This window comes from Hesperophylax consimilis, chromosome 10 (genome assembly GCF_061612785.1).
Source record: "Hesperophylax consimilis isolate HC1 chromosome 10, BYU_Hcon_1.0, whole genome shotgun sequence".
Lineage (NCBI taxonomy): Eukaryota > Metazoa > Arthropoda > Insecta > Trichoptera > Limnephilidae > Hesperophylax > Hesperophylax consimilis.
In genome coordinates, this window is record NC_142845.1 from 36,102,575 (window position 1) to 36,128,655 (window position 26,081).

Sequence of the window (26,081 nt, forward strand, 5' to 3'; positions counted from 1 at the left end):
GTTACATCAAATTTAATATCGTTAATGTCTGCAAGTATTTTAGTTTTTTTATTGCGACAGCTGTTTTGGCGTTAGGCCACACTGAGACGACTTATTTATATGTTTTTTCCCCTACCCAATTTTTGTTTGTATGTCGTTTAAAGTGATTTATTTATATTTTTGGTAACCGATTTACTAGAAAATCAAAAACGTGAGGCTTTTATTGTTAAAAATTTGGTATTCTCCTTTTTAGTGATGACTGATTTGAGTTAATTGTTTTATAGTGACTTGAATACTATAGTAAGTCGAAGAGTAAGTCTTAAGTCTTGGTGTTTAAAAGAGAGAGTCCGAAAATAGTGTGCAATATAGTTGTGAATGGTGAATAGAGAATTAGAGCAGGTGTATGAGTAAATTTATTTAATTATTGCATCTCACTATACATAAAACACTTATTTTCACATAAAAATCAACCTCACTAGGACTAAGCCTGTATCGAGGTTAACAATTTACATTTGAGTGAAGCAAACATAAGAGTAATCACAAACATAAAGTAATTCTACATACAAACACAAAATATTTCAAAATTAAAGAAAAAATATGTATTAGATGTGTTACCAGATGGGTAATTTGACAGTATATTGTAACAATATTTGAACCATAACTAATCATTAATCATTATTCAAAAGAAGAAGCAAAGTAGATAGATAATAAAGACAGATAGGGTGAAATTCAGTTTTTAGCAAATGGGACTTATATAAAATCTTATTATTTAAGAAAGGACAAGGATGAAAACATATTAAGACAATCCGGTAAGTAAATGCCGGTAACTCTTAATGGAAGACGGAACGCGATTGACGCTATAAAAAAACTGCCCAAAGAAGCGAAGCTATCAGTTCACTATGGAGTGCTGGTACCTAAACTTATGTATGGGGGTAAGGAAGGATGAAAGTAGGCTGAATGCTGTAGAAATGAAATCCCTGAGGCATATATGTGTGGCAAAGAATGCAAGGCTGATGTAAGCGTAATGAGTAAGATTATGAAAAGGACGCTCAGACGGTTTAGGCATGTAGAGCGAATGAACGAAAAAAGGGGTGTAAGGAGACGGATGAGAAGGAGGAGGGTGTAATATGATGAAACTGTGAATGGTAGAAGAAGCCTTAGGAAGTAATGGCTCGATCAAGTGAATCAGACCCTTGCGTTCGGCCAAGGAGTCAGAATAATCGAAGAGTATGTATGAGACGATGTACGAATTTGAATGAAGCAAGAAGTTTGTGCCAAGACCGAGTTTTTTTGCGGGGAAACGGCGCGATGGTTATTTAGTTAGTTAAACACTATTTAAGTCATAAGATATTCGTTATTAGCCGGTTATGAAAATGATTTTGAAAGTGTTTGGTAAAGCACTGAATTATTTTACGGAATTATATTGTTTCGGCTTCTTGAAGATACTCGTAGTTACTAAGGAGTGGAGAATATACGTAATTTTTATTTATTACGTTGGGTACCCCTTGAGGTGATATTTACCAAAAAGGCTCTATAAAAAATAGTCTAGTGATAGATATTATTAGGTAGGTACCTATCTAGCCCTCTATTGTCAGTTCGGAAAGTTACCAGTACTGGGTCAGTCCAGCTGTTTTGCCATATATATTTGTGTATTAAATACTATGTATATTTTTAGGATTGTTTGAATGTTTCCATTCGGGATAATATTTTCCCGCCTTATCTGCTTATCACCTTCCTGTGGCGTTTATCTGTCATGGCGGCCGGCCAACCGGAAGCAGCGGCCGTTCGCACCGTTTGCCAGCCGACCTTAAGCCTTATCGGCCCGTTTAGGTAATTTCGCCGCTTTTTGTTGGGAAAGTGATCAATGGGTTAAATCAAATGCTCTATGGGCGTATTTCGTAATACAAAAGTCTGGCCAATCAGGCCTTAATTTTTCAATATAAATTTGTGTTTCATCATCCTCGTGAAATATAAATGAGATGGCAATATACGATATTATCAGGCAAGTGTGTAAGAGAGACAAAGCGCGGACTAAATGGGCTAACACCAAAAGGCATTAAGTCAAAAGTCAGTGGCGATAGCAATGCACTTCTAGCAATAAATTTTCAAAAGTAACTAAAATTTTGCTTAATAGTGAAACAGATGCTGACCTTTACCGCGATGATATAAGTGATTTGTTCTAGGGTTTTCCAATAAGAGGTGTTATTTTGAATAGCCCGCTATTTCGGTAGATGTTACTTTTAGAGCTGTCATTTTTTGACATTTGACAAGTAGAAACTACGCCATTAATAAAAATGGAACGATACACGCTTCAACAATGCATTGAAATTATTAAAATTCACTTGAGTGAATCAAATGCAAATCATCTTGAGTGATGAGGCCCATTTCCACCTCGGTGGCTTCGTCAACAAGCAAAATTATCGCATCTGGGGCTCGGAAAACCCAAGAGTTATTGTTGAAAAGCCTCTCTATCTTCAACGTGTGACTGTTTGGTGCGGTTTATGGTCCGGCGGAGTCATTGGACCTTACTTTTTCTAAAATGAGGCTGGAGCAACAGTTACGGTGAATATATTGACTTTTTGAATAATTTCCGGAGTGTTCACCTCGATAGGCCTTCCTGGCTGTGGGTCGTCTTCAAGCGACTCCCTGCCTTGTTTAAAGAGGGTATGTCACTTGTAAATTATAGTTTTACTTGGACAAGCGTCCCCGTAAACTGATGACATCTCTTCAAGTATGATTTTCCTTGCTTGGTAAGGAATTTTATACCAGCGCGGAACTCGATTTTCTCCATATTCACAATTCTCCCCTCGATTGACTTGTTTGGTCGACGATAGCTCAAAGACTAATGACCTAATTACGATAAAACCCGGTATTTATACTAAAAATGAGTTGTTCAATTAGTACCTAATTCAGCGACACCCCAACTAATCTCCTACCTACCCATTCCGCGAACTTAAAAACGTATCCTCGGATATATATAGGTATGTTATTTAAATTAATATACGGATAATTAGTTAGAAGGCATCTAGGGGTCAGTGTGTCTAGTGTGAATCCATCCCTCCCACTGCGGCACTGGTCAAGAGAGTCTGGCTAGAGAGGTCAAAGGATCTCCCTCAACCGATCTCTCGCTATCTGGCCCGCAAAGCAGTTGATGGTCAGACACATTCGCCGCCAAGATCTGGACATACTTCACCCCATAAATCCGGACACCTTTACAATGTCAGCAAAGTGATGTATGAAATATAAGTCCCCTTCGAGCAAATGAATATTTCCTTTTTAAGTCCACATTAGTTTTTTTAAGTCTGTCTGATACGTCCTGTTACATCTTATAATAATAGTCAATAGTCATTCTCCAATTCCCTCTATTTTTCAATAGAAAAATCAATGTAAAAAATCGTCTTTATTCCACTGACACTCGTAATAAGTAAAGGTAATAATTGAATTCTAATCCGAGTATATTTCCCACTTAGAACGCTTCTATTCAAAGCGCTTTCATTTTCCGATATTTCCATTAAACTTCGACTGCAGTTATAGATTTTGGATTACGTGATACTATGAGGATCTGCAATCTATGGGTCGCAAGTTTTGGAAAAGCGGCCAAAGTTTTTTTAATAGAATTCATAGAACTCCATTTGATTTATTTAAAGAAATCAAAATTAATAATATTATTATTAATTTCGATCGTAATTATTTTAATTTTTATTGTTTTACAACTGTTAACAGCTGTTTCAGCCTTCAAGACTTTATCTAACTGTAGTTATACCACATTTAGACGACTTATTTATATGATTTTATTTACACCTAACCTATATATTCAAAATTATTAGTTTGAAATAAATAAAACAATTATTTGAATACGCTCTACTTTCCTTGCTTTTCAAGGTGTTAAAATCTCAGTATATATGATGCTAGAGCACCATTGATTATCCCTTGAAATGGAATTTATATTAATTTAATAACCAAATCTGAAAGACACTGTTCCTCGTCGTCTCGCCAACCCCTACTACCTTAACCCCTCTAACTTAACTCTCTCTTAAGGCCTCTGGCATATTGACCATTTTATTTCTTAAAGTCACTGTAAGAAGGTCGGAGAACCTGAGTGCATTTAACAAATCCAAAATATATCTCAACGTTTATGAAAACCAATTTTTGTTAAAAGATGATGAAATTAGCTGACAAATTTAATTTTTTTAAATTTAAAAAATGGCTCGTTTATTTTTTCGTCGAAACGCTGAAATAAAATTACAGATAACCTAAAAAACACACATTTTATTAGACAAATGCATTATAAATATTACTGTCACCTCAATTTTATTAGACAAATGCATTAAAAATATTATTTTCACATCAATTTTATTAGACAAATGCATTATAAATATTACTGTCACCTCAATTTTATTAGACAAATGCATTATAAATATTACTGTCACCTCAATTTTATTAGACAAATTCATTATAAATATTACTGTCACCTCAATTTTATTAGACAAATGCATTATAAATATTACTGTCACCTCAATTTTATTAGACAAATGCATTATAAATATTTTTGTCACCTCAATTTTTGTCGTTTAATATAAAAATAATTTATAGACAAATCACAAAGTTTCATATTTTTTTCTCTTAGTGCAGTCGGAACCTTCGGTTTCATACAGGTGCACATTTTAATTATTCTTTGGTTAACTTCTAGATTTTAACATAAAGTGTATTTTTTTTCTTGTAACAGCTGTTTGTTCGCAAAACCGAACAAATTAGCCTGATGAGTTAAGTTTCAGAAATTTCCCAGTTTGGGAATGCCACAGTCCGCAGTCCTTTGTATCGGGGCAGTCGGTTGCTTTTTCAGGAATCGCTATTAAAAGAGTTAATCCTTTTTTTCTTCTTCTTTAATATGCAATTTTCTATGTCATAATTAACACGAACACTCCAACGAACACATGCAACCTTAATTTAATTAATTATAACAAGAGCAGTAGATATAAGACGGATTACTACTTTGCCTGGGGTGGACTTAAACAAGAATTGTTTCCTGAAAAATAATGCAAAACGTTTTTTTGCACATCCCTATTTATGTATTTAAGAGAAAATTAGATTAACACATTTTTCTTTCATCTATTTACAATAATTGCAACAAGTATGCATAGTGTAGGATACCGTCAGTATCGCCCTGGTGAGAGACCACCATTCAACATCGAAACGTTGTCTGAAATGGCTTTAGCTTTGTTTAGTGACTAAATCTGATTTACCAACCTTCTTAGCCTCACAAAATATTCTTATTGAGATACCATAGTTCCACTGGCTTCGGACAATAATCGAGAGCCTAATGTCAGACAACGCTATCTACTAGGATTATATAATAATAACTATAATTATTTGTATGTTTTTTGTAGATAGCGTTTTTTGACATTAGGCTCTCGAGTTGGGACTCTTTTTCCGTGGTGACATATTTTTTTAACGTAATGCTTGAAACCGAGATAAGTGGAAGCAGTTGTTTAGCGAAGTTTTCACACAGTTTCTGATAGAAAGTGGTTAATAATGTTGATACCTAAACATTTCGGTCCATAACACTAAGTTCACCCCTGCCCTCCGCGTGGCAAAGGAATTAATTTCTTTCTTGGGATCAAATTTTAAAAGAAAATCCCTTTTACGATCGCGCCGGAAAATAATAATGAAATTAGGCGCCTTCCATCGGAAAATCGAATAATTCCAAAGATTGAACGGATATTCAAAAAATATTTTTTTCTTTTTATTCTATGAGATTTCAACGTTTTTCTAAGTAAGTCATTTGGGAACTGTACCTACGAGAATTCAAAAATTATCCTTACCAACAGAATTATTTTGCATTAAATATTAATGTAACTATTTTTGTTTTAACGAATAAGTTGTATGGGGGGCACTAAGAGTTATTGAGTTGTAATGAATGTGTTATCTGGGGACAGTATGGTTTATTATGTTGTAAAGAATATGTTATCTGGGAGCACTAAGGGTTAGTGTGGTGTAACGAATATAGTGACTGGGGGCACTTAGAATTATTATACTGAAAGGAATATGTTGTCTTGGGGCACTAAGAGTTGGTGTATTGTATCGAATAATTTGCCTGGGGCACTAAGAGTTAGGTACTGTGTTGTAACCAATAATTTGCCTGGGGGCACTAAGAGTTAGGTACTGTGTTGTAACCAATAATTTGCCTGGGGGCACTAAGAGTTAGGTACTGTGTTGTAACCAATAATTTGCCTGGGGGCACTAAGAGTTATTGAGTTGTAATGAATGTGTTATCTGGGGACAGTATGGTTTATTATGTTGTAAAGAATATGTTATCTGGGAGCACTAAGGGTTAGTGTGGTGTAACGAATATAGTGACTGAGGGCACTTAGAATTATTATACTGAAAGGAATATGTTGTCTTGGGGCACTAAGAGTTGGTATATTGTATCGAATAATTTGCCTGGGGCACTAAGAGTTATTGTGTTGTAACCAATAATTTGCCTGGGGGCACTAAGAGTTATTGAATTGTAATGAATGTGTTATCTGGGGACAGTATGGTTTATTATGTTGTAAAGAATATGTTATCTGGGAGCACTAAGGGTTAGTGTGGTGTAACGAATATAGTGACTGGGGGCACTTAGAATTATTATACTGAAAGGAATATGTTGTCTTGGGGCACTAAGAGTTGGTGTATTGTATCGAATAATTTGCCTGGGGCACTAAGAGTTATTGTGTTATAACGAATGTGATGTCTGGGGGCACTAAGAGTTATTATGATGTAACGAATATGTTGTCCAGGGGCACTAAGAGTTATTGTGTTTTAATGAATTTGTTGTCTGGGGACACCAAGGGTTATTGTGTTGTAGCGAATATAGTGACTGGGGTCACTAAGAATTATACTGCAAGAAATATGTTGTCTGGGAGCACTAATACTAATGTTGCAACGAATGTGTTGTCTGGGGGCACTAAGAGTTAGTGTATTGTATCGAATACGTTGTCTGGGGGCACTAAAAGTTATTATGTTGTAACGAATATGTTGTCTGGGGGCACTAGGATAGAGTGTGTTGTGGGCGTGCCCGTTTGCCAGAAATAAACCTGATTTTTCCTCACTTTTAATGAAATTAATCAACATTTTCCAACATCTAAATTCTTCAAAGAGGTGAAAGAGCCAAATGGTGTTATGTAAATTCGCAACTATCGTGTTTAGATTGGTGTAGAGCACATCTCTAGGGATTTTCGGTTTCTGTGGAGTGGCTGTACTAGTCCCTACTTTTTCAGAAAAAGGGTATTATTAAGTATTTTTGTTGTTTGTTTTTGGGGTGTTATGCCGTGTTGCGCTAACTCCTTCTTTAGCCGACGTTTCGGACAGCGTTGCAGTGTCCATCATCAGGGCAGATGATGGACACTGCAACGCTGTCCGAAACGTCGGCTAAAGAAGGAGTTAGCGCAACACGGCATAACACCCCAAAAACAAACAACAAAAATGCTTTTGGCCGTGAGAATCTAAAAACTTACCTATTATTAAGTACCTACTTCTTTTTTTTCAATAAAATCGTAAATTTCTTTGTAAGCATTTTTTGCGGCTCAAAACCGCTCAACTCTCGTTTATAATAATATTTTAACACTGATGAAATTCTATTTACCTTACTTTATTTGTCGCCAAATATGAAAAAGAAAAAGTTTGATTCATCACTATTGATGTCATCGTTAGTGTCAATAATTTCATCGGTATGAGAATAAAATGTAATATTTTTACTTTGGATTTGTTAACGCCTTACGACGGGGCGGTTTTACTTTATTGTGCTGTTTTGAGAATAATATAATTAAACATTAAGTTCGTTCTATGAATACTCCGAGTTTTCCTGGCCACGTGACCTTTTTCCCATTCCAAATACGAAAATAAACCAGCGCGGAAAATCTGCTCGCAGTCAAAACGTGCGCGAAAATTGTCAAAATATCATCGTGAATTCATTTTCTATTACTTGACGTTTTTAACAAATGTTAAATAAATACTACATTAATACTTGTTGTGTTTTTGCGAAGGCCAAATACGTGAAGTGAAAATCGACGTTTTCTAATCGTGTAATTTCGACGGAAGAAGGAACAAAAACACAAAAATTATTTGTGTTTTTCAGAGATTTTTCTCGATATTTTATGCCATGTTTCAAAAGCATTTTGTGCATTTTCACCATGCTTTTCCGTATAAATTACTTTTAAAAAGTGAAATACGTAATATAAAGTAAAAAGTTTAAGAAGAAAAAGTTTGAAACAACAAAGTCGCGGATGTAACATCTTCATTGATATTAATATTCTCGTTGTGCGGTTGGAAAATGTTATTATTATAATAAATTACGTGCTGCTCAGTTTTAAACATGTTTTCTTCCGTCTTTGGAGGGAATCTTGAGGCGGGTGTTATACTCCTGCTGGGTTTATCAACAACAGGTTACACTTTTAATAATTTTAGATTGTGTGTCATTTTCAACACAGGATGTTGACATATTTATGTATAAATGTTGCAAGTAATGTATTTGTGTTGTGTTGATCAACAACAGTTTCTTTTAATACAGTTTTAATAATTACGTGTTTGGTGTACATTCAACGTGGAATGTTTGTGATTATGTTCGTGATACTCGTACCTTAGCAAATGTATTACTAGTGTATCAACAACAGTTTACACTTTTAATATAGTTTTAATAATTTCGTGTTGGCTGTACGTTCAACGTGGGGCATTATGTTAATGATACAAACGTTTTATGAAATGTATTACTTTTGTTGTGTTTATCATCAATAGATTACAATTTTAATAATTACGTATTGGCTGTACGTTCAACGTGGAATTCTTGGTATTATGATTTTAACAAATTTAATGCTTAATACTTTAATACTTTAACAAATGTTTTATGAAAAGTATAAATGTTTATCGACAACAGGTTAAAATTTCAATACGCTTTTAGTTACGTGTTATTTGCTGGCTGTGAGAATTATGTTAAATCATCAATATTATTTGCCATACTGTAATATTCAAAATTATTCTCATGATATGTTTATCAACAACAGGTTACACATTTAATACAGTTTTAACAATTAGGTGCTACTTGGTGGCTTTGAGTACAACATGGAATTATTCTTACTTAATAAATGTTGTATGGAATGTATTACTTGTTATGTATATAAATGTACCCGATATTTAAATAAACATTTTATTTACTTACCCGAAGGGAGCTGGATTTAATGAAAGTATATAAAGACCGAATCAATATTCTCCTTCACTTTTTGTATTCTTATATTATTTAGTATCCATTTTTATGCGGCTCTATTTTCTTTATATCGGGTTTAACGATTTCAAGGGTGGGCCGTACAACATACATCGCCCAGTCACGTCCACCCTCAGGTGGGTACTGCTTGACACGCTTAACTTCGCAGTCGGTTGCGTTGCTAGGGCAGATTTTAATCAAAAATAAATTGAAGATCAAACTAAATGTATTAGTTTTTTTTAAATTGTAGTGTTTAATTTTATAGTTTATTTATAGTGTTTATTTTTATAGTTTATTTATATTCTTTTATTTAATACTCTATTTATAGTGTTTAATTTAATACTTTATTTATAGTGTTTAATTTTAGAGTTTATGTATAGTGTTTAATTTTATAGTTTATTTATAGTGTTTAATTTTATACTTTATTTATAGTGTTTAATTTAATACTTTATTTATAGTGTTTAATTAAATACTTTATTTATAGTGTTTAATTTAATACACTATTTATTGTGTTCAATTTAATACTTTATTTATAGTGTTTAATTTTATAGTGTATTTATAGTGTTTAATTAAATACTTTATTTATAGTGTTTAATTTAATACACTATTTATTGTGTTCAATTTAATACTTTATTTATAGTGTTTAATTTTATAGTGTATTTATAGTGTTTCATTTTATAGTTTATTTATAGTGCTTAATTTAATACTTTATTTATAGTGTTTAATTTTATAGTTTATTTAAAGTGTTTAGTTTTATAGTTTTTCTATACTGTTTAATTTAATAGTTTATTTATAGTGTTTCATTTTAATTCATTCACCTCCGTTTATTAAAAAAATATATATATTTGTATATGCTAATTTGTTCGCTTTTGGAAACAGCATGGTCTCGTGGAAATCGTTGTCTCCCTTACTGTCATGGTCAGAAATATGATCTAAACGGTGTTAGAAAAAGAAAACACCACGATTTATATTCAAATTTAGAAGTTAACCACAGAATAATTCCAATATAAACACTTCTATGAAACCAACCGCAATTAGAGAAAAAAATTATAAAACTTAGTAAAATATTTTTATATGAAACGAAAAAGTGGGGTGACAGAGTAATGTTCGTATAAAGTGTGTGTTTTTTCGTTATAAGTAATTTAGTGTTTAGACGACAAAATGTAAAGTGAGCAATTTTTTAAAACTTTTTACGTTAGTCTTAAAAAATGTATTATTTCAAAAAAAAAAAAATGTTTTTTCTTATAATAAAATTTGGTAGCGCATTCCATCACCTTTCAAAAAAAGTGTTTAGTTTTCAGATTCGTACAGAATTATTCCATTTGTTTGGATTTTATTTCACAGCTGAAATACTCCGACCTTCTTACAAAATATGCGAGAGACCTGAGGGGTATATCAAATTTATTAATGTTATATACGTACAGAACTTATTGTTGGTAAGTTATTTCGTTAGTTCCTCCTTTAGCCGCCAGCAAAGTTGAGTTTATCAAACTACAACATAACATTTTGTTATGTATTCCTTCCAAGATTGGGGTCCAAAAATGGCGCTAACGTGGTTTATAAGATAACAAAACCTGCACAAAATTTGTTTGTTTGTCTGAATCAGAAAAAAATGTGAGCTCTAGCGATATAAAATTTGCACAGATTTTTATGTACGAAATTTCTGAGGCTAAAGCGACGTTTTCAGATCGCAATGTCATTTTCGCCATGAGCTATGGAGCTTTGAAATATACATCAAACTATTTAAAAATGAGACGTTTTCAAGTGTTCGGAAACTTCAGACCGGAGGATCCTAACAAACTGGACAATAGAGCTCACTCGCAATTTTATCAATGTTGGTTCCAATTGGCAACAACATGCCCAATCGGAAGAAGGGAATGAGATAAGGAAAACAAAGGTTGGGAATTGCCTGGCAATTCACATTCGGATCTGGTCACTGGAGAAATTTCAAGAAACCCAACGTTTCGATTCTGAATGGTGTCTTTCTCCAGGACGACACTGAAAGTATGTACTTACACGGGTGTAGGTAAAGGTACCTAATATTATTATTGAAACCGAGTCCACCGGTCCCAGGAGACATACTATATGCAGTTTTTATTTATATTTTAATTAATCCCCAACCGAGAACCTAACCTGGTAAGTTTTTAGATTTTCACGGCCAAAAGCATTTTTGTTTTTGGGGTGTTATGCCGTGTTGCGCCTCTTTAGCCAACGTTTCGGACAGCGTTGCAGTGTCCATCATCAGGGCAGATCCGGTAGATCCGAAGATGTGTAATTGTTGGTTGTCGAGTTTGTACTTATTTACTTGGAAGCGATACCGTGCCGCCAGCTTCAATCCACTACGAGCGTGTAGGTATTACAGTACGGCATAACACCCCAAAAACAAACAACAAAAAAGAGAACCTAACCTATTTTAGGTTCATAGGTTCATAAATTGGGTTAAACAAAATAACAACAAAAACTAACCTTAAACTTTCACATGATTAACAATGGCTGTTTTAAAAATGAAATGTGCATGTTAACCATTCATCTGTATAATTATTATTGTCTAAAGGTAGTATTATACAAGCACTTATATTAATTAGGTATTTTGTTATTTGCAGGAACCTCCTTATTCGCAGTGGCGGCTCATGAATTCGGGCACTCTCTCGGCCTCAGTCACAGCTCCGTACAGGGGGCGCTCATGTACCCCTGGTATCAGGGCAACAAACCCAACTTCGAGCTGCCTGAGGACGACAGGCTGGGCATCCAGAATATGTATGGTAAGTTACACCATTACCTCATTCTACTTCTCACTGTAGGAATTCCTTATCATTAATCAAAACTATGCTCAGGAGGTTGGCTATCGTGAGTAAAATGTTCATCCTGCAGCTTGCCTAAAGTATTTTGATTATTTCATTATTATTCATGATTAGAAATCTATAAATTTCGCGGTATGAGCGTGTAACACGATGTTTACATACCTATTCACAATTCATCAACTCTTCATTTTTGTCGTTAGGGCTTGTCTATTTTTTTACTTGTTTTTTTTTCTGTTTTTATAATATGCACCCAATTCAAGGAATACAAAATGTTCAGAACTTTGGGACTGGGATAATATTATCAAAAAATTATTTCAGGTGTCAAGGAAGAAAGAATGTGGGGCAAAATACCGCACAATCTCCCCACGGATCCCCCGCGGGTTCACACGACCGAGAGACCAGTGGCCCGGCCCGACAGGCCCCGGTATCCCGTACACTACCCTCAAGACGGGAATCCAGACCCCAGGTACCCCAAGTACAGGACCACCCCTCCGCCGAGGCGCACATACACCGAGAGGACGCCTGAAAGAAGGCCGGTATACCCATACCCTAGGCCCGAACATCCTGGTTCGAGGCCCGAACAACCCGAAGTGCGTCCCGAAAATCCCAGACCAGGATTCCCTGGAAGTAGACCAGACAGCCCTGAAAGACGACCGGAACACCCTGGCAGAAGACCCGAATACCCTGAACGCTGGCCAGAGACTCCTGAGCAAAGACCCACCGACAGAAAACCAGACTACATCAATCCTCCCAGATATTACCCTGAAAAAAGACCTGCATACACAACAACAGCCAGGCCTCAAATACCCGAGAGAAGGCCCCAAGAACATCCTGACAGAAGAACCCACAAGTATCCAGAGAACAAACCTCATCACCCTTACCCTCATCATCCTCATTCTACTGTCAGGCCGCACCATCCTCACACCACAGAAAGCCCCTATCATCCTGTCAAGCCCGAATCTCCTAGAAAACCCTATTCACCCAAGAAGCCTTATAACCCTGACAAGCCTTGGCGGCCCGACAGGAACCCGGAGAAGAGACCTCCGACTGAAGTGATCCCGTTTGGAGGAACCAAGGCCCCCAAGCCGGACTCTTGCAACACCAACTATGACGCTGTGGCATTGATAAGAGGAGAAGTCTTCATATTCAAATCACAGGTGAGATTTCATCATTTGCTTTATGATTGCCAATGCTAATTTATTGCTGTGCGCAACAAGAACCTAACCTAACCCCAAATTTGCACAATTGAGAAAAATGCTATTGAAATTTTATCGTTTTTTTTTAATCAACAATACTTTTTTATGGTTGTTTTTGTGATCAACCCTGTTTGTTTTATAATTGTCTTTAGAATAGCATTTTATGATCAACCCTGTTTTTTTTATGAATGTCTTTGGAATAGCATTTTGTGATCAACCCTGTTTGTTTTATTAATGTCTATAGAATAGCATTTTGTGATCAACCCTGTTTGTTTTATTAATGTCTATAGAATAGCATTTTGTGATAAACGCTGTTTGTTTTACGAATGTCTTTAGAATAGTTTTTTTGTGATCAACCCAGTTTGTTTTGTAAATGTTTTTAGAACAGTATTTTGAAAGATTTTAAAATATTAAGTTGAAGCATGTTTTTTATTATTAGACCTTAATTACAAAAGCAGCGTTTATTACGCCACCATTTTTTTTCCATACAGAAATTATCAATGATTTTTATATCATTAACTAGAAATCTTTATACTTAAGATAGTTGAGATGACTATTAAACCATACTATTACCCCAATCATGGGATATTATAATTGTAGTATTAGTATTGCTTTGTGAAGCTGTAAGTAAAAAATATATTTGCCTCAGGATCATTTAAGTTTCTACTATTATTTTTGGAATGTTTAACTAACTAATGTACCTACTTATATTTTTACCCCATTTTCGGCATGTATAAATGAATAAATAGGTAGATTGAATAGATTAGAATAATATGATTTTTTGTCAAACAGTCTTAATTCGTATTTATTTTTCCCTTAGGTTGGTTAAAAGGAACTTCAGATGAGAAAATGTGGCTTAAATATCTTATTTTGAGAATAAAATTATTGAATTTCTTTCCAGTATTTATGGCGAATCACAGACAGTGGAGTTATGGAAGGATACCCAACCGTCATCAACCGCATGTGGCACGGTCTCCCGGAAGACCTCTCTCACGTGGATGCCGCGTACGAAAGACCGGATCGGAAGATTGTGTTCTTCGTTGGTGTGTATTATATACTTCATAATCTTTACTTTAGTTGTTATAATTCCTCACACATTTCATAAGGTACCTGTATTGCTAATAGCTCCGTGTTACATATTTCAAGTTAAACTTTAAACAGCTTTTTCTGTTAAATTTCTTAACCCAGTGGCTTCCAACACTTGGGGGTGTATCGCTATATCTTAAACTCCAACAATTCAAATTTTAAATGTCAATCGCTCAGAGTCAGAGTGTTAGCCATAATATGTGGGTAGAGTTTTCTCTGATTTCCAATGAAGTTTTGTTAGCGAACAGCGTCATGGTGATTTTCAAAATGACGAGTGGTTCTGTAATCGTTAACCTTGCTTTTAAAAAGCATAGTGAATGCTTTGAGGACTATCATACCCAATTTATTCTTTCGTTATACATTTATTAAATATGGAAAAAAAAATTATGATTAAAATTAAAGATTGACCAATGTTTATCTTTATTGTATTTAAATATAATAATGTGATTTATATAATGGAGTTATGCCTGTTAGTACGATCATCTCCAGAAAAGTTCCCACAAAAAAACTCAACACATAAACACGCTACAAGGTTTACAGAAAACCTATTAATCCCAAAAGCAAACAAAACTATTTTTCAAAAAGGACCACACTACATGGCCATTAAAGTATATAACAACCTTCCACGTAGCATCAAACAAATAACCGACACACTTAAATTTAAATCAACACTAAAAACATTTCTTTTAAACAAATGTCACTACACCTTAAATGAATACCTTACACAAATTAAATACCTCTGTTTTTTTTTTTTTTTAATTTACTGTTATTTATTTGTTAACATGTAATTGTTGGGTTATGTAATATAATGTGTATTTGTTGGGTTAGCTGGAAGAAATAGGATGTAACCTATAAGCTATACCCTTTGTACTCTTTTTGTGCAATAAATATTTTTTGAATTTAAATAATAATAAAAATTAAGAAAAATAATTATTAATTTTTATATCCACATTTACTCATACTGTTATTCTTTTTTAAACTCAAAATGTATTGTTCACATAACTTGATTCAATATCGAAGTAAATAACAAATATGTATTATGTTTAAACATCACTGCAGATTTAAAAAAATTAATTCAGAAGTGATGGCCAATTTTTTAGCTCTACAATTTGGAGGTCAATGGGTTAATGACTATTTTCAGTTCGCAGCATCATTTCCATCATTAGGTTTTAATCATTAACTAAATATGTTTCAAAGTATGAAACATCTTCTTGGCCATCTCCTCTTTTGTCACTCTCCGCTGTTTCCTAATGCTGCGGTGTTGGGCTAAATACAATCTAACCACCTAATCTTAGGCCTCCCAACATTGCTTCATCCACACAGGTTTATTCAAAGATATTAGAAGAACGAGATATGCTATGTTGGCCGCCGGACCGTAGCCGGAGTACTACCTAATTAGGGTACTTTGAACGGTATCGGGACGTGTACGCACAGAAATCTGTTCTATGTATTAGTGCGGATACCTTAGCGTAAGCGAAGGTGTGCAGTAGTATTGGTGAACAAAACCGGCGACACTCGGCAAAACAATTCCACTCAGTACTAACTGCGCATAGCACATCTCGTTCTTCTAATATCTTTGGGTTTATTAAATAGAAGAAATGAATATTAGATAAGAAGACATAATTTTCAATTCAGATCTTTAGCAAAGCCACATGATAAAAATTGGTATATTTGTGTTCCAGGAAAGCTATACTACGTGTTCAATGCCACGACGCTGGCACCAGGCTACCCGCGACCTCTCACCGACCTGGGGCTTCCTTCCAGCCTGGAGCATCTCAACGCCGCCATGGTCTGGGGGCACAACGGGAAGACTTACTTCTACAACGAAACTATGTACTGGAAGTAAGTAACTTAACCTATCTAACTTATTTTTATTTCTTCTTCAGTCGTTGCTGAGGTTCATACCCTTACTCCTATTTCCCTGGTGAGCTAGGCTCCTCACGGTCCTAGATCCAGACCTAGTTGCGATATTTGATCACTCCGATGCATCAGTGATCTCCTTCTGCTCTCTCTCTCGGAAAGCTTTGACTATACTAAACATCATCCAGTGCTGCCACAGGTGCTATGCGTTTATAAATGAGGACTTAAGGACTTGATTGAATGTGCTGTGGTTCGAACCACAAAGATCATTGTAAAAGAATGTTCACTCTGCCAGTTCGCCGGGTGTACAGATATGCTGAACACAGCGCATTAGCATACGCTTTACCTTTGGTGTTAACTGGAATATTGTAATAACGGCGCTGCTGATTTACTGTATTACTATTTTCTAATGCTTGATAATGAGGTAAATAATTGTTGTTTTTCTAGGTTTGACGAGGAAGCAGGCAAAGTAGAGCTAGACTACCCTCGAGACATGGGCATGTGGAAAGGTGTTCCAAACAACATCGATTCAGTTTTCCAATGGAAAGATGGTAAATATTTATTTGCGTTAAACACATTTCAAGTATTATTTTAGTAACTGCAACAATAGATTAGCCCAACCACTGAACATTAAATCTATATAAATGTTATCTACAGTAGAACCTCGTTAATTCGAAATCCAGCGGACATCAAAAATCAAATTTCGAATTAACGAATTCCCACGTAATTCGAAATTTTATGAAAAAAAAAAAAAAAAAAAAACGCCGAAAATCGATTTTCTCGGCCGCCTCTTCAAATCCGGGTGGTATATTAGTTGTAAATTCGTATTAATACCAATTATTTCTTTATTTTCGCGGTCGATTACCGTAGCGGCCGGCCCTTTAAATTCAGATATTCGCAATAAATTCGTAAAAATGCTATATATTTACGCGTAATTCGAGATTTCGCGGTAATTTTCTGTCGCGGCCGGCCCTTTATTTCAAATATCTGAATTTGAATTCGTAAAAATACAATATATTTCCGCGTAAAACGAGAATTCGCGGCCGTATTCCGTCGCGGCCGGCTCTTCAAATTCAGATATTCGAAATAAATTCGTAAAAATATGATATATTTCCGCGTAAATCGAATTTTGTCGGCAGTTTTTCGTCGCGGCCGGCCTTTTAAGTTCAGATATTTGAAGTAAGCTCGTAAAAATATGTCATATTTCGGCATGGATCGAAATTTTTCGGCCGATTTCCGTCGCGCCGTATTTTTTCAAGCGGATATTCGAAGTAAAGTTAGTAAAAATACGATATATTTCCGCGTAAATTCAAATTTCGCGGCGGATTTCCGTCGCGGTGATGAAATACGATATATTTACGCGTAAATCGAAATTACGCGGCCAAGTTTCGTCGCGGCCGACCCTTTAAATGCAGATATTTGGCGTAAACTCGTAAAACTACGACATATATCCGCGTAAAATGTATTTTCTCGGCCCTTTAAACTCGGATATTCGAAATAAATTTGAAAAAATACGACATTCCAGTGTAAATCGATTCAGATTTACAAAATAATAATACTAATTAGGACGATGTATAACCACGTAAAAATACATTTTTCGGCGTTTTACCGCCACGGCTGACTTTTAGATTCAGATTTACGAAATGTTATGATTTATTTTCGCAAAAATCAAATTTTTTCGAATTACACGAACAAATTTTCGTGCGCGGACAAAAATAAATTTCGAATTACGAATTAACGAATTTCGAATTAAAAAAAAAATTTTATGAAAAAAATTTTCAGCGGAAATTTTTTTTGCGAAAATTTCGAATTACGCGTTTTTTCGAATTATCGGGGTTCGAATTAACGGGGTTCTACTGTATACCAATCAGTGGTACTGTAGTATCCTGACTGACGGACTATGGGAAAGGGGTATATAGTGAAACTGAAGGGAGTGGGGAGGGAAAGGTGATTGGGAAGAGAAAGGTAATAAGGAGATTAGGAAGGGAAAGTGTTTGAGAAGAGAATGAGATTGGGAAGAGAAAGGTGATTGGGAAGAAAAGGGAGATTGGGAAGAGAATGGAGATTGGGAAGGGAAAGTGTTTGAGAAGAGAATGAGATTGGGAAGAGAAAGGTTATTGGGAAGAGAAGGGAGATTGGGAAGGGAAAGTAATTGAGAAGACAAAGAATATTGGTAAAGGAAAGGTGATTGGGAAGAGAAAGGAGATTTGGAAGGGAAATGTGATTGAGAAGTGAAAGGAGATTGGGAAGAGAAAGAATATTGGGATGAAAAAGATGATTGAGAACAGAGAGTAGATTGGGAAGAGAATGGAGATTGAAAAGAGAAAGGTGGGTCTCACTGGTTCCGGAGAGTCGGGACTCTCATTTTAAAATATTTTTATCATTTCAGGCAAGACTTACTTCTTCAAAGGCAAAGGATTTTGGAAGTTCAATGACTTGCACATGAGTGTAGACCACGAAAAGCAAAGGCCCTCCGGCCCCTTCTGGATGGGATGTCCTTATCGGGAAGACGAGGACTATTCCTTCGGCAACCGCCAGCCCTACCAAGGACTTCCACCATCGCCCACCAGCACCTTTGATACTTCAAAGGGTCATTCGCTGACTTACAGTCCTTTAATCCTATTAACAATATCAATATTCTTCATACTCAATATAGATTTAACGTGAAAAAGTTTGTGTTTTTTATGATAAGATTTCTCTTATTAATTCCTATGGCACATAATTTAACCCATTGGCATAATTATTTTAATTTTTAAACTAGTTATGGAAAATATTTTTTATTTTAATGTTTCATTAGCCTTTTACAATGTGGCCATTTCAACTAATCATCAATTTTCATCTATCCAATCACGCGGCAAGTTTTGACACAATGTATGTGTTTTAGTGATACTTTACATGCCACTTTTGCATACAGGGATTGCCGCCGATGGATCACATATGCGACAATCACAAAGATCAAGTTAATAAACCCGTACTTATTGTGTATATAAGCATTGGATTGGTTTTCTATTGGTTTATTTCTTCAGCGTCTGCAATATTCAATTGCACACTAGCAGCCGCACAAATGTGGTGTAATGCCAGTGGGTTAATTTAAGTAAATCTTTCCAATTCTTTCAAATTTGTAAGCCAGCATGTGCTTTCTAAGATTGGGTTGTTTATTGATGAAAATAACTAAAACAGAATAATTTCAAAACAACTCTAGCATCTCAATTAAAAGACACTTTTCAAATGGTGAAGGAATTCAAAATACAATTGTTATTATTATTCCCTTCATAATCAATGTAGGTATTGATTTAAGATTTTCACGGCCAAAAGTATTTTTGTTATTTGTTTTTGGGGTGTTATGCCGTGTTGCGCTAACTCCTTCTTTAGCCAACGTTTCGGACAGCATTGCAGTGTCCATCATCAGGGCATATGTGTTATTTGAGGTTGTGGTGAAATGTGAGCTTATGTATGAGGTTGTGATACCGTGTTGCCAGCTCCAACCCTCTGAGCTAACATTAACGTATCATTTTTTATTTTTTATTTAAAGTAAAGAAAACCACTTTTAAAATAATAAATTATATAATATTGTGTATTTTTGCGCTAATAATTTATGTTTATATAATCTTTACCCAATAATAATTAACAAAAGTAAAGAAAACCACTTTAAATAAAAAATGATACGTAAATGTTAGCTCAGAGGGTTTTGGAGCTGGCAACACTGTATCACAACCTCATACATAAGCTCACATTTCACCACAACCTCAAATGACACATCTGCCCCGATGATGGACACTTCAATGCTGTCCGAAACGTTGGCTAAAGAAGGAGTTAGAGCAATACGGCATAACACCCCAAAAACAAATAACAAAAATGTAGGTATTATATTTCCTAAAATTAAATTATTTTATTCTTATATTCTACATGCTTCTGTATTACTCCTGTTGATATAAATATTAAAAAATAAAAAAATAAACAATGTATTTGTGCAATGCAGTTTCAAACTATATAATATCTTTATGTAAATTTGGCTGTACCCTGATAGCATTTTGCACAGAAGATAAACGCAATGCTTTTATCTCGCATAAAGCTATTCATATAGCTAATTGTATTTGATATACATTTCAATCTAATTGTTACATTAGTTATTTTAAGCGGACGAAAAATAAAGACTGCACTACTTTAAAAATATGCCCTATAAGTCAACATAATATATGATTTTCTCAACAATGTTATTGTAAGCGGACAAAGTGAACTTTGAACATAGCGCCCATTCGCAACATTTGAGAATATGCAAATTATTTCTATTGATAATTTGTACTTTATTTTCGTTATCATTATCATTTATAAATATATTTGTTTAGAGTTACTTTTATACATTTTAGTAAATAATTAACTACTACGAGAATATATAACATTTAATATTAATACATCACTGCAATACAATTTTGTCTTTGTGAATCCATCGCCGTTAAGTCAGTCTGAAATGCAATACCAATATATACATCAATATGCGTTCACAGCGACAATCAACAATGTATTCTTTTCTAAGAAATATCAATTTGGTCTCATCCCAACATCACTACAATCTAATATCTCATATTATGTGTAAATAAATTATATACTATTGTGTATTTTTGCGCTAATAATTTATGTTTATATAATCTTTACCCAATAATAATTAACAAAAGTGCAATGGAGAGTGAAGGATAAAGTTTAGAAAATAAAGTTGTCAAATTTCTTAAATGAATAAAATGAATTTTTCAATATTATTACGTATGTATATCTTTTTCTGAATATTGTATAAAATATCTACTAGTGGGAAACCAAGGAAAAATATTCATCATCTAAGCGAGAATGCACCTCGTATTATTTGTAAATAGCCTGTAATATTATTCACTGAATGAGCTGCTCGGGTGTAAACCATGTTAACTAACAAAAACAAGTTTTGAGGTATAGCATTTTGAATGTCTGGAAAAAAAAAAAAAAAACTTAATTCGTAAAAAATTAAGAGTCATACTTATTTTTTGTTATATGACAATACAAAGTTATATTCATTGCAGTAATATGATTTGAAACAAAATATTAAAAAATAAATAAACTTGAAAAATAGGAAAAAAATGTTGGTTACCATCCTTTACATGAAGACACAAACCAATTTATGGTATATTACATATTTATATGTTCCAAATCTAATAAGTTCAAAAAATTAACAATGCAAAATATACGGCAAGTATATTAAAGGTGAAATTAATGTTAGTTCAAAAACGGCATAATGTTTCTCCACGATTAATCACATGTAGCCTTGTGATTAATTATGCCAAGAAATAACAACATTTTCAGGTAAACAATGGCATGTGCATATAGATAAAGTTGTAGCTTGTAAAATGTGTTAATTGAAAACACTTAACATGCTTTACGTGAAACAGGTTAGAAAGGCAGCAAAATCTTATTGTGGTCATGAAGATTTCAGGTTATTGTTTTCGGCAGAAAACTTGGGGTCTGCTACACTGTCAAAAGAATCCACAGAATTTACAATGTTTGAAATCACTTCATTCATTAATTGTGATGATACAGAACACGGTATGTGTCGGCCATCCGCCATCTTGCATCACTTACCATTCTTTACTTGAAACAGTATCTGAGATACCATTGATTACATATCTCAAAACGTCCGTTCAAATAGTGCTACCACTACGAAAGTGATCTCTAGCGAAAGTGGACATCAAAAAACACTGTTTACACAAAAAAAAAAGATTTTTGAAAATTTTCAGTTAACATATTCTACACCCCAGCAGCTCAAATTTCCTTTACACAATATTACAGTGTCCTGGATCGGGGCTTACGATGGACACTGTAATGCTGTCCGAAAAGTTGGCTTAACAAGCCGGAAGCGTAACTCGGCATAATAACCTAAAAATGAATCAAGAAAATACTGCCGTGAAAATCTTATATCATTTCTATCTGTCAGTTGGTTCACAGAATTTGAACAAAGCATAAAATTTCAAATATAATTTTTAAGTTCTATTCTAGGTATGTTGTTTTATCATTATGCTTCACAAAACTGAAATAATAGCAGACTTCGAAAATAAACTTTGAAATTCAATGAATTGTTTAAATTCTGTGAAACAATTGGCCCTAAGTTTAAATTCAAACAGCTTTATGAATCGAGTGGAATAGAAAATCAAATTTTTTATCACTTTATAATATTGTATCAGTAATTGGAAAAACTATTTTTGTATATTTTAGCAATCCACTTGATAATGTTTGTGGTTCTTAGTTGAAATATGACACAGTTAAATGTGACTGAAGGAAATAGGGTCCCATTAGCTCAGTTGGAGAGCGGCTCCCGCAATTGAGGGTCCTGGGTTCAAGTCCTAGATGCCACCGTATCTTTTTCTGATTTTTCTGTTTCAAATTTTTGTTTAATGATCGCTAATATTGTCTTCAATAATCAAAAATTACAATTTTAGGTTTTACTCATTAACTTATTCCAAAAATAAAATTAATGTATTTTTGTCATTTTATTTGGGCATTTTTGTTGACATTGTTTAGTTGCCTACTTATTTTTTTAATGTTGGTTTATTATGTTTTATAAAAGGATTTTTTTATACCTACCAGTGTGTTGGGGCAACTGTAAAGTTTTCTGTCAGAACAGTGGCAATATAAACATAAGTGTAATTTTGTGGTAACCGCATGTCAGTAAAAACTGTGTTGGTTCCCCGTAATTTATTGTTTTGTAATTTTTTTTTTAAATTAACACTTTTGTTTCATCGCTTCATTTTTTTTTATTAAAACCACTTTAAAATAGATAAGGTTAAGGGGGTTAATCATATTTTTTGCATAATAGAGAAATTTTTAGACAATATCCATCACTGTTTGCTTAGTGTCATAACGTAAGCTGTGATATTTTTGTATTTTTTTCATGTTTGATTTTTAAGAGAACAAAAAGTATTTTTGCAAATAAACATTTTATGTACGATTGAAGAAGTAAAAAGACACAGACGACTTTATTCATTGACAAGAGCAAAATGGTGTAGATTTTGAGGTGGTCGACAGCACGCTCGGCTGGTGGTCAGATTGAACAAGTTCAAATCCCACAGCGGGGAAAGACTTACTCCCTTTTCAACACAAGCTATGTTTGGCGAAAAGGCATTTTACTGAACCTACAGTAAATCTTAGGTTTTATAGCATATTATATCCATGACTTTATTTATCATTGTCAGTTTACTGATAAGGTATGTATAAACGCACATTCACTAGGGTTTTCTAGCTTGTATAATTATTATAATAACACTGTACATCATGTATGGTACATGAAACAGTATATAAAACTTAATATGTAAACTTAAAATGCATTTTTTCGCAAAAGCTTTTTTGTAACTACTGTCTTTGTTGTTTTTACTTTATAATATATTATACATAAAAGAAAATACTATTTAGAAGATTTGCAATATTATATATGACAATGTATTTGGCTTTCACCATCCAGGGGGAAACTTAGCCATCAATTCAAAGTGAAGGCGTTGTAGAAACAGCCAATAATTTATATTTTAAGGTTGTTTGAATATATTCATTTTTAGAAAAGTGAAAAATTTACTCGAAATTTAGTAAAATAATCATATAAAAAAAAAAAAATGATTGGCCATTTGGGGGTTACAATGTCACAGCGTGTATTATTGACAGTTTTATATGGAAAATCACTCCTTTTCAGAATATCTCCCGAATAAATTGTTGGGATAGTGTGATGTAGTTACATTTTAACTTATGTACAGGAGGGTCGTTTTGGATAAACCAAAACTCTGAGAGTTGTTGGTAATCTTTGTAGTTTTACAGCAAAATGTGTAAGTTTGATCAACTGGAACTAAAAAATATTATTACTGTGGCAACCAAATAGTTCCATGGTGGCAACACTGATTTTGTAACAAATAATGGGAAGTTCAGATTTGAGGTTATGTTTTATTTTGATCAACTATGGATAAATGATTTTTTGATAATTATGTACATTTTGTAATACATAATATTATTATAAATATTCATGTTTAAAGTAAATATTTTTTTTATTATCTTTATTATGACTATGCTGTAAGATTATTTGTGAAAACAAATCTATTTTAAGATGCATAGATTTTAAAATGCCTATTTTTAATTTATTAAATTCAAGATTATTTTGTTATTTGTGTATGTAACTCCATAGCATTTAAATTATTATATTATATTATATAATAAACATTTTCAATACGACTTCTGTTAATTTATCTTCCTCCATCCTAATTTGGAAAATACTACCTCAAGAGTTTTTATAACTGGATTGTTCTCAAATAAGAGAAATTGTCTGTAAAAACCCAGTATAAATAAATAAAGAGTCAAGAGCAGGATGATTCATGGAGGAAAAATAATCCGTAAGTAAGAAATCAATATCTACCAACTGTCTGCTGCGAGACCTTATTTCAAATAAAACTCAAAAATTAGGATTTTGAGTTCAAAATTTGAATATTTCCAAAATAATATGTTTATTTCCAATAAAAAAATTTGGAAGCGTATTAAATCACTTTTTAAAAATAGTTTTTAGTTTACAAATACATTCAGAAATATCCCATTTGCTTGGATTTTATTGCAAAGCGGAAATACACTTAAATTCTCCGACCTTCTGACAGCATTTTAAAGAAATAATTATAACTAGCTTTTTGCCCGTTGCAGGCAACTGATGGGTAAAAATTAATTGCGTGGTGTAGTATTTGAATGTAGATGAGGCGAGGGTGTGGGACTGCAATTTTTTAAGTAATGTAAATTTCCCCTTTAATAACGCCTGCTCGCGTCCCCTTAAGAGTTACATCCCAGTTTTCAAAAAGTATGTGGGCTACGCTAGGTTTGTATAGACTGGTTTGTGATTTGATTCAAATACCTATTTTCCATGTTCTAACCTAACCTAACCTCAAAAATACGCAAAATTTATAAACTTTTAAAAATGTAATATGTATGTTTGCATGTGAATGAAGCAATGAATGTGTGACCACAAATGTATTGAAATATATGTTTGTTTAGAAAGAAATGAATATTTTGAGAAAAAAAAGAGCCAAGGAGCTTACTGATCATTTTTTCACCGAGCCGTTCGGATTCTGTGAGTCGAGACGCGTAATTTGATATCCATATCGTATGTACGGTTTTTGTCACCAACATTCTTCAAAAGTTGTTATTTTGGAAAAAAAATTGCTCAATTAACACGAAAAATATGTATGCTTGCATGTGAATGAAGCAATGAATGTGTGACCACAAATGTATTAAAATATATTTTTGTTTAGAAAGAAATGAATATTTTGAGAAAAAAAAGAGCCAAGGAGCTTACCGATCATTTTTTTCATCGAGCCATTCGGATTCTGCAAGTCGAGACGCGTAATTTGATACCCATATCGTATGTACGGTTTTTCTCACCAACATTCTTCAAAAGTTGTTATTTTGGAAAAAAAATTGCTCAATTAACACGCAAAATTTAAGAACTTTTAAAAATGTAATATGTATTTTGGCATATAAATGAAACTATGAGTGTGTGACCACAAATATATTAAAATATATGTATGGATAGAAAGAAATGGATATTTTGAGAAAAAAAAGTGCCAAGGAGCTTTCTGATCATTTTTTCACTGAGCCATTCGGATTTTGTAAGTCGAGACGCGTAATTTGATACCCATATCGTATGTACGGTTTTTGTCACCGACACTCGTCAAAAGTCCCAGCGAGTTTTATTTTGGAAAAAAACATTGCTCTATAAACAAAAGCAAAATGTAAAAACTCTTATTGGAAATTTTTTATTTTTAAATTTAAAATCTACCACTACCACTACACTACCCCTACCCCTACCCCTTCCCCTACCCCTACCCCTACCCCTACCACTACCCCTACCACTACCACTACCACTACCCCTACCCCTACCCCTACCCCTAC

The 26,081-nt window shown here is 33.9% G+C and overlaps 1 protein-coding gene across 2 annotated transcripts in view; it reads left to right on the forward strand.

The window, feature by feature from the left end:
* Positions 1-24,330, forward strand: part of LOC149420702 (matrix metalloproteinase-2-like) — a 701,246-nt gene extending 676,916 nt beyond the window's left edge. For both annotated transcript variants that reach the window (XM_089636894.1, XM_089636895.1), the window contains exons 7-12: positions 11,818-11,976; positions 12,334-13,172; positions 14,113-14,254; positions 15,980-16,139; positions 16,605-16,708; positions 18,547-24,330. In XM_089636894.1, the coding sequence (XP_089493020.1) occupies positions 11,818-11,976; positions 12,334-13,172; positions 14,113-14,254; positions 15,980-16,139; positions 16,605-16,708; positions 18,547-18,824 (1,682 nt within the window). In that variant the 3' untranslated portion in view covers positions 18,825-24,330. The remainder of the gene's footprint in view (positions 1-11,817; positions 11,977-12,333; positions 13,173-14,112; positions 14,255-15,979; positions 16,140-16,604; positions 16,709-18,546) is intronic.
* The last annotated feature ends 1,751 nt before the right edge of the window (positions 24,331-26,081 follow it).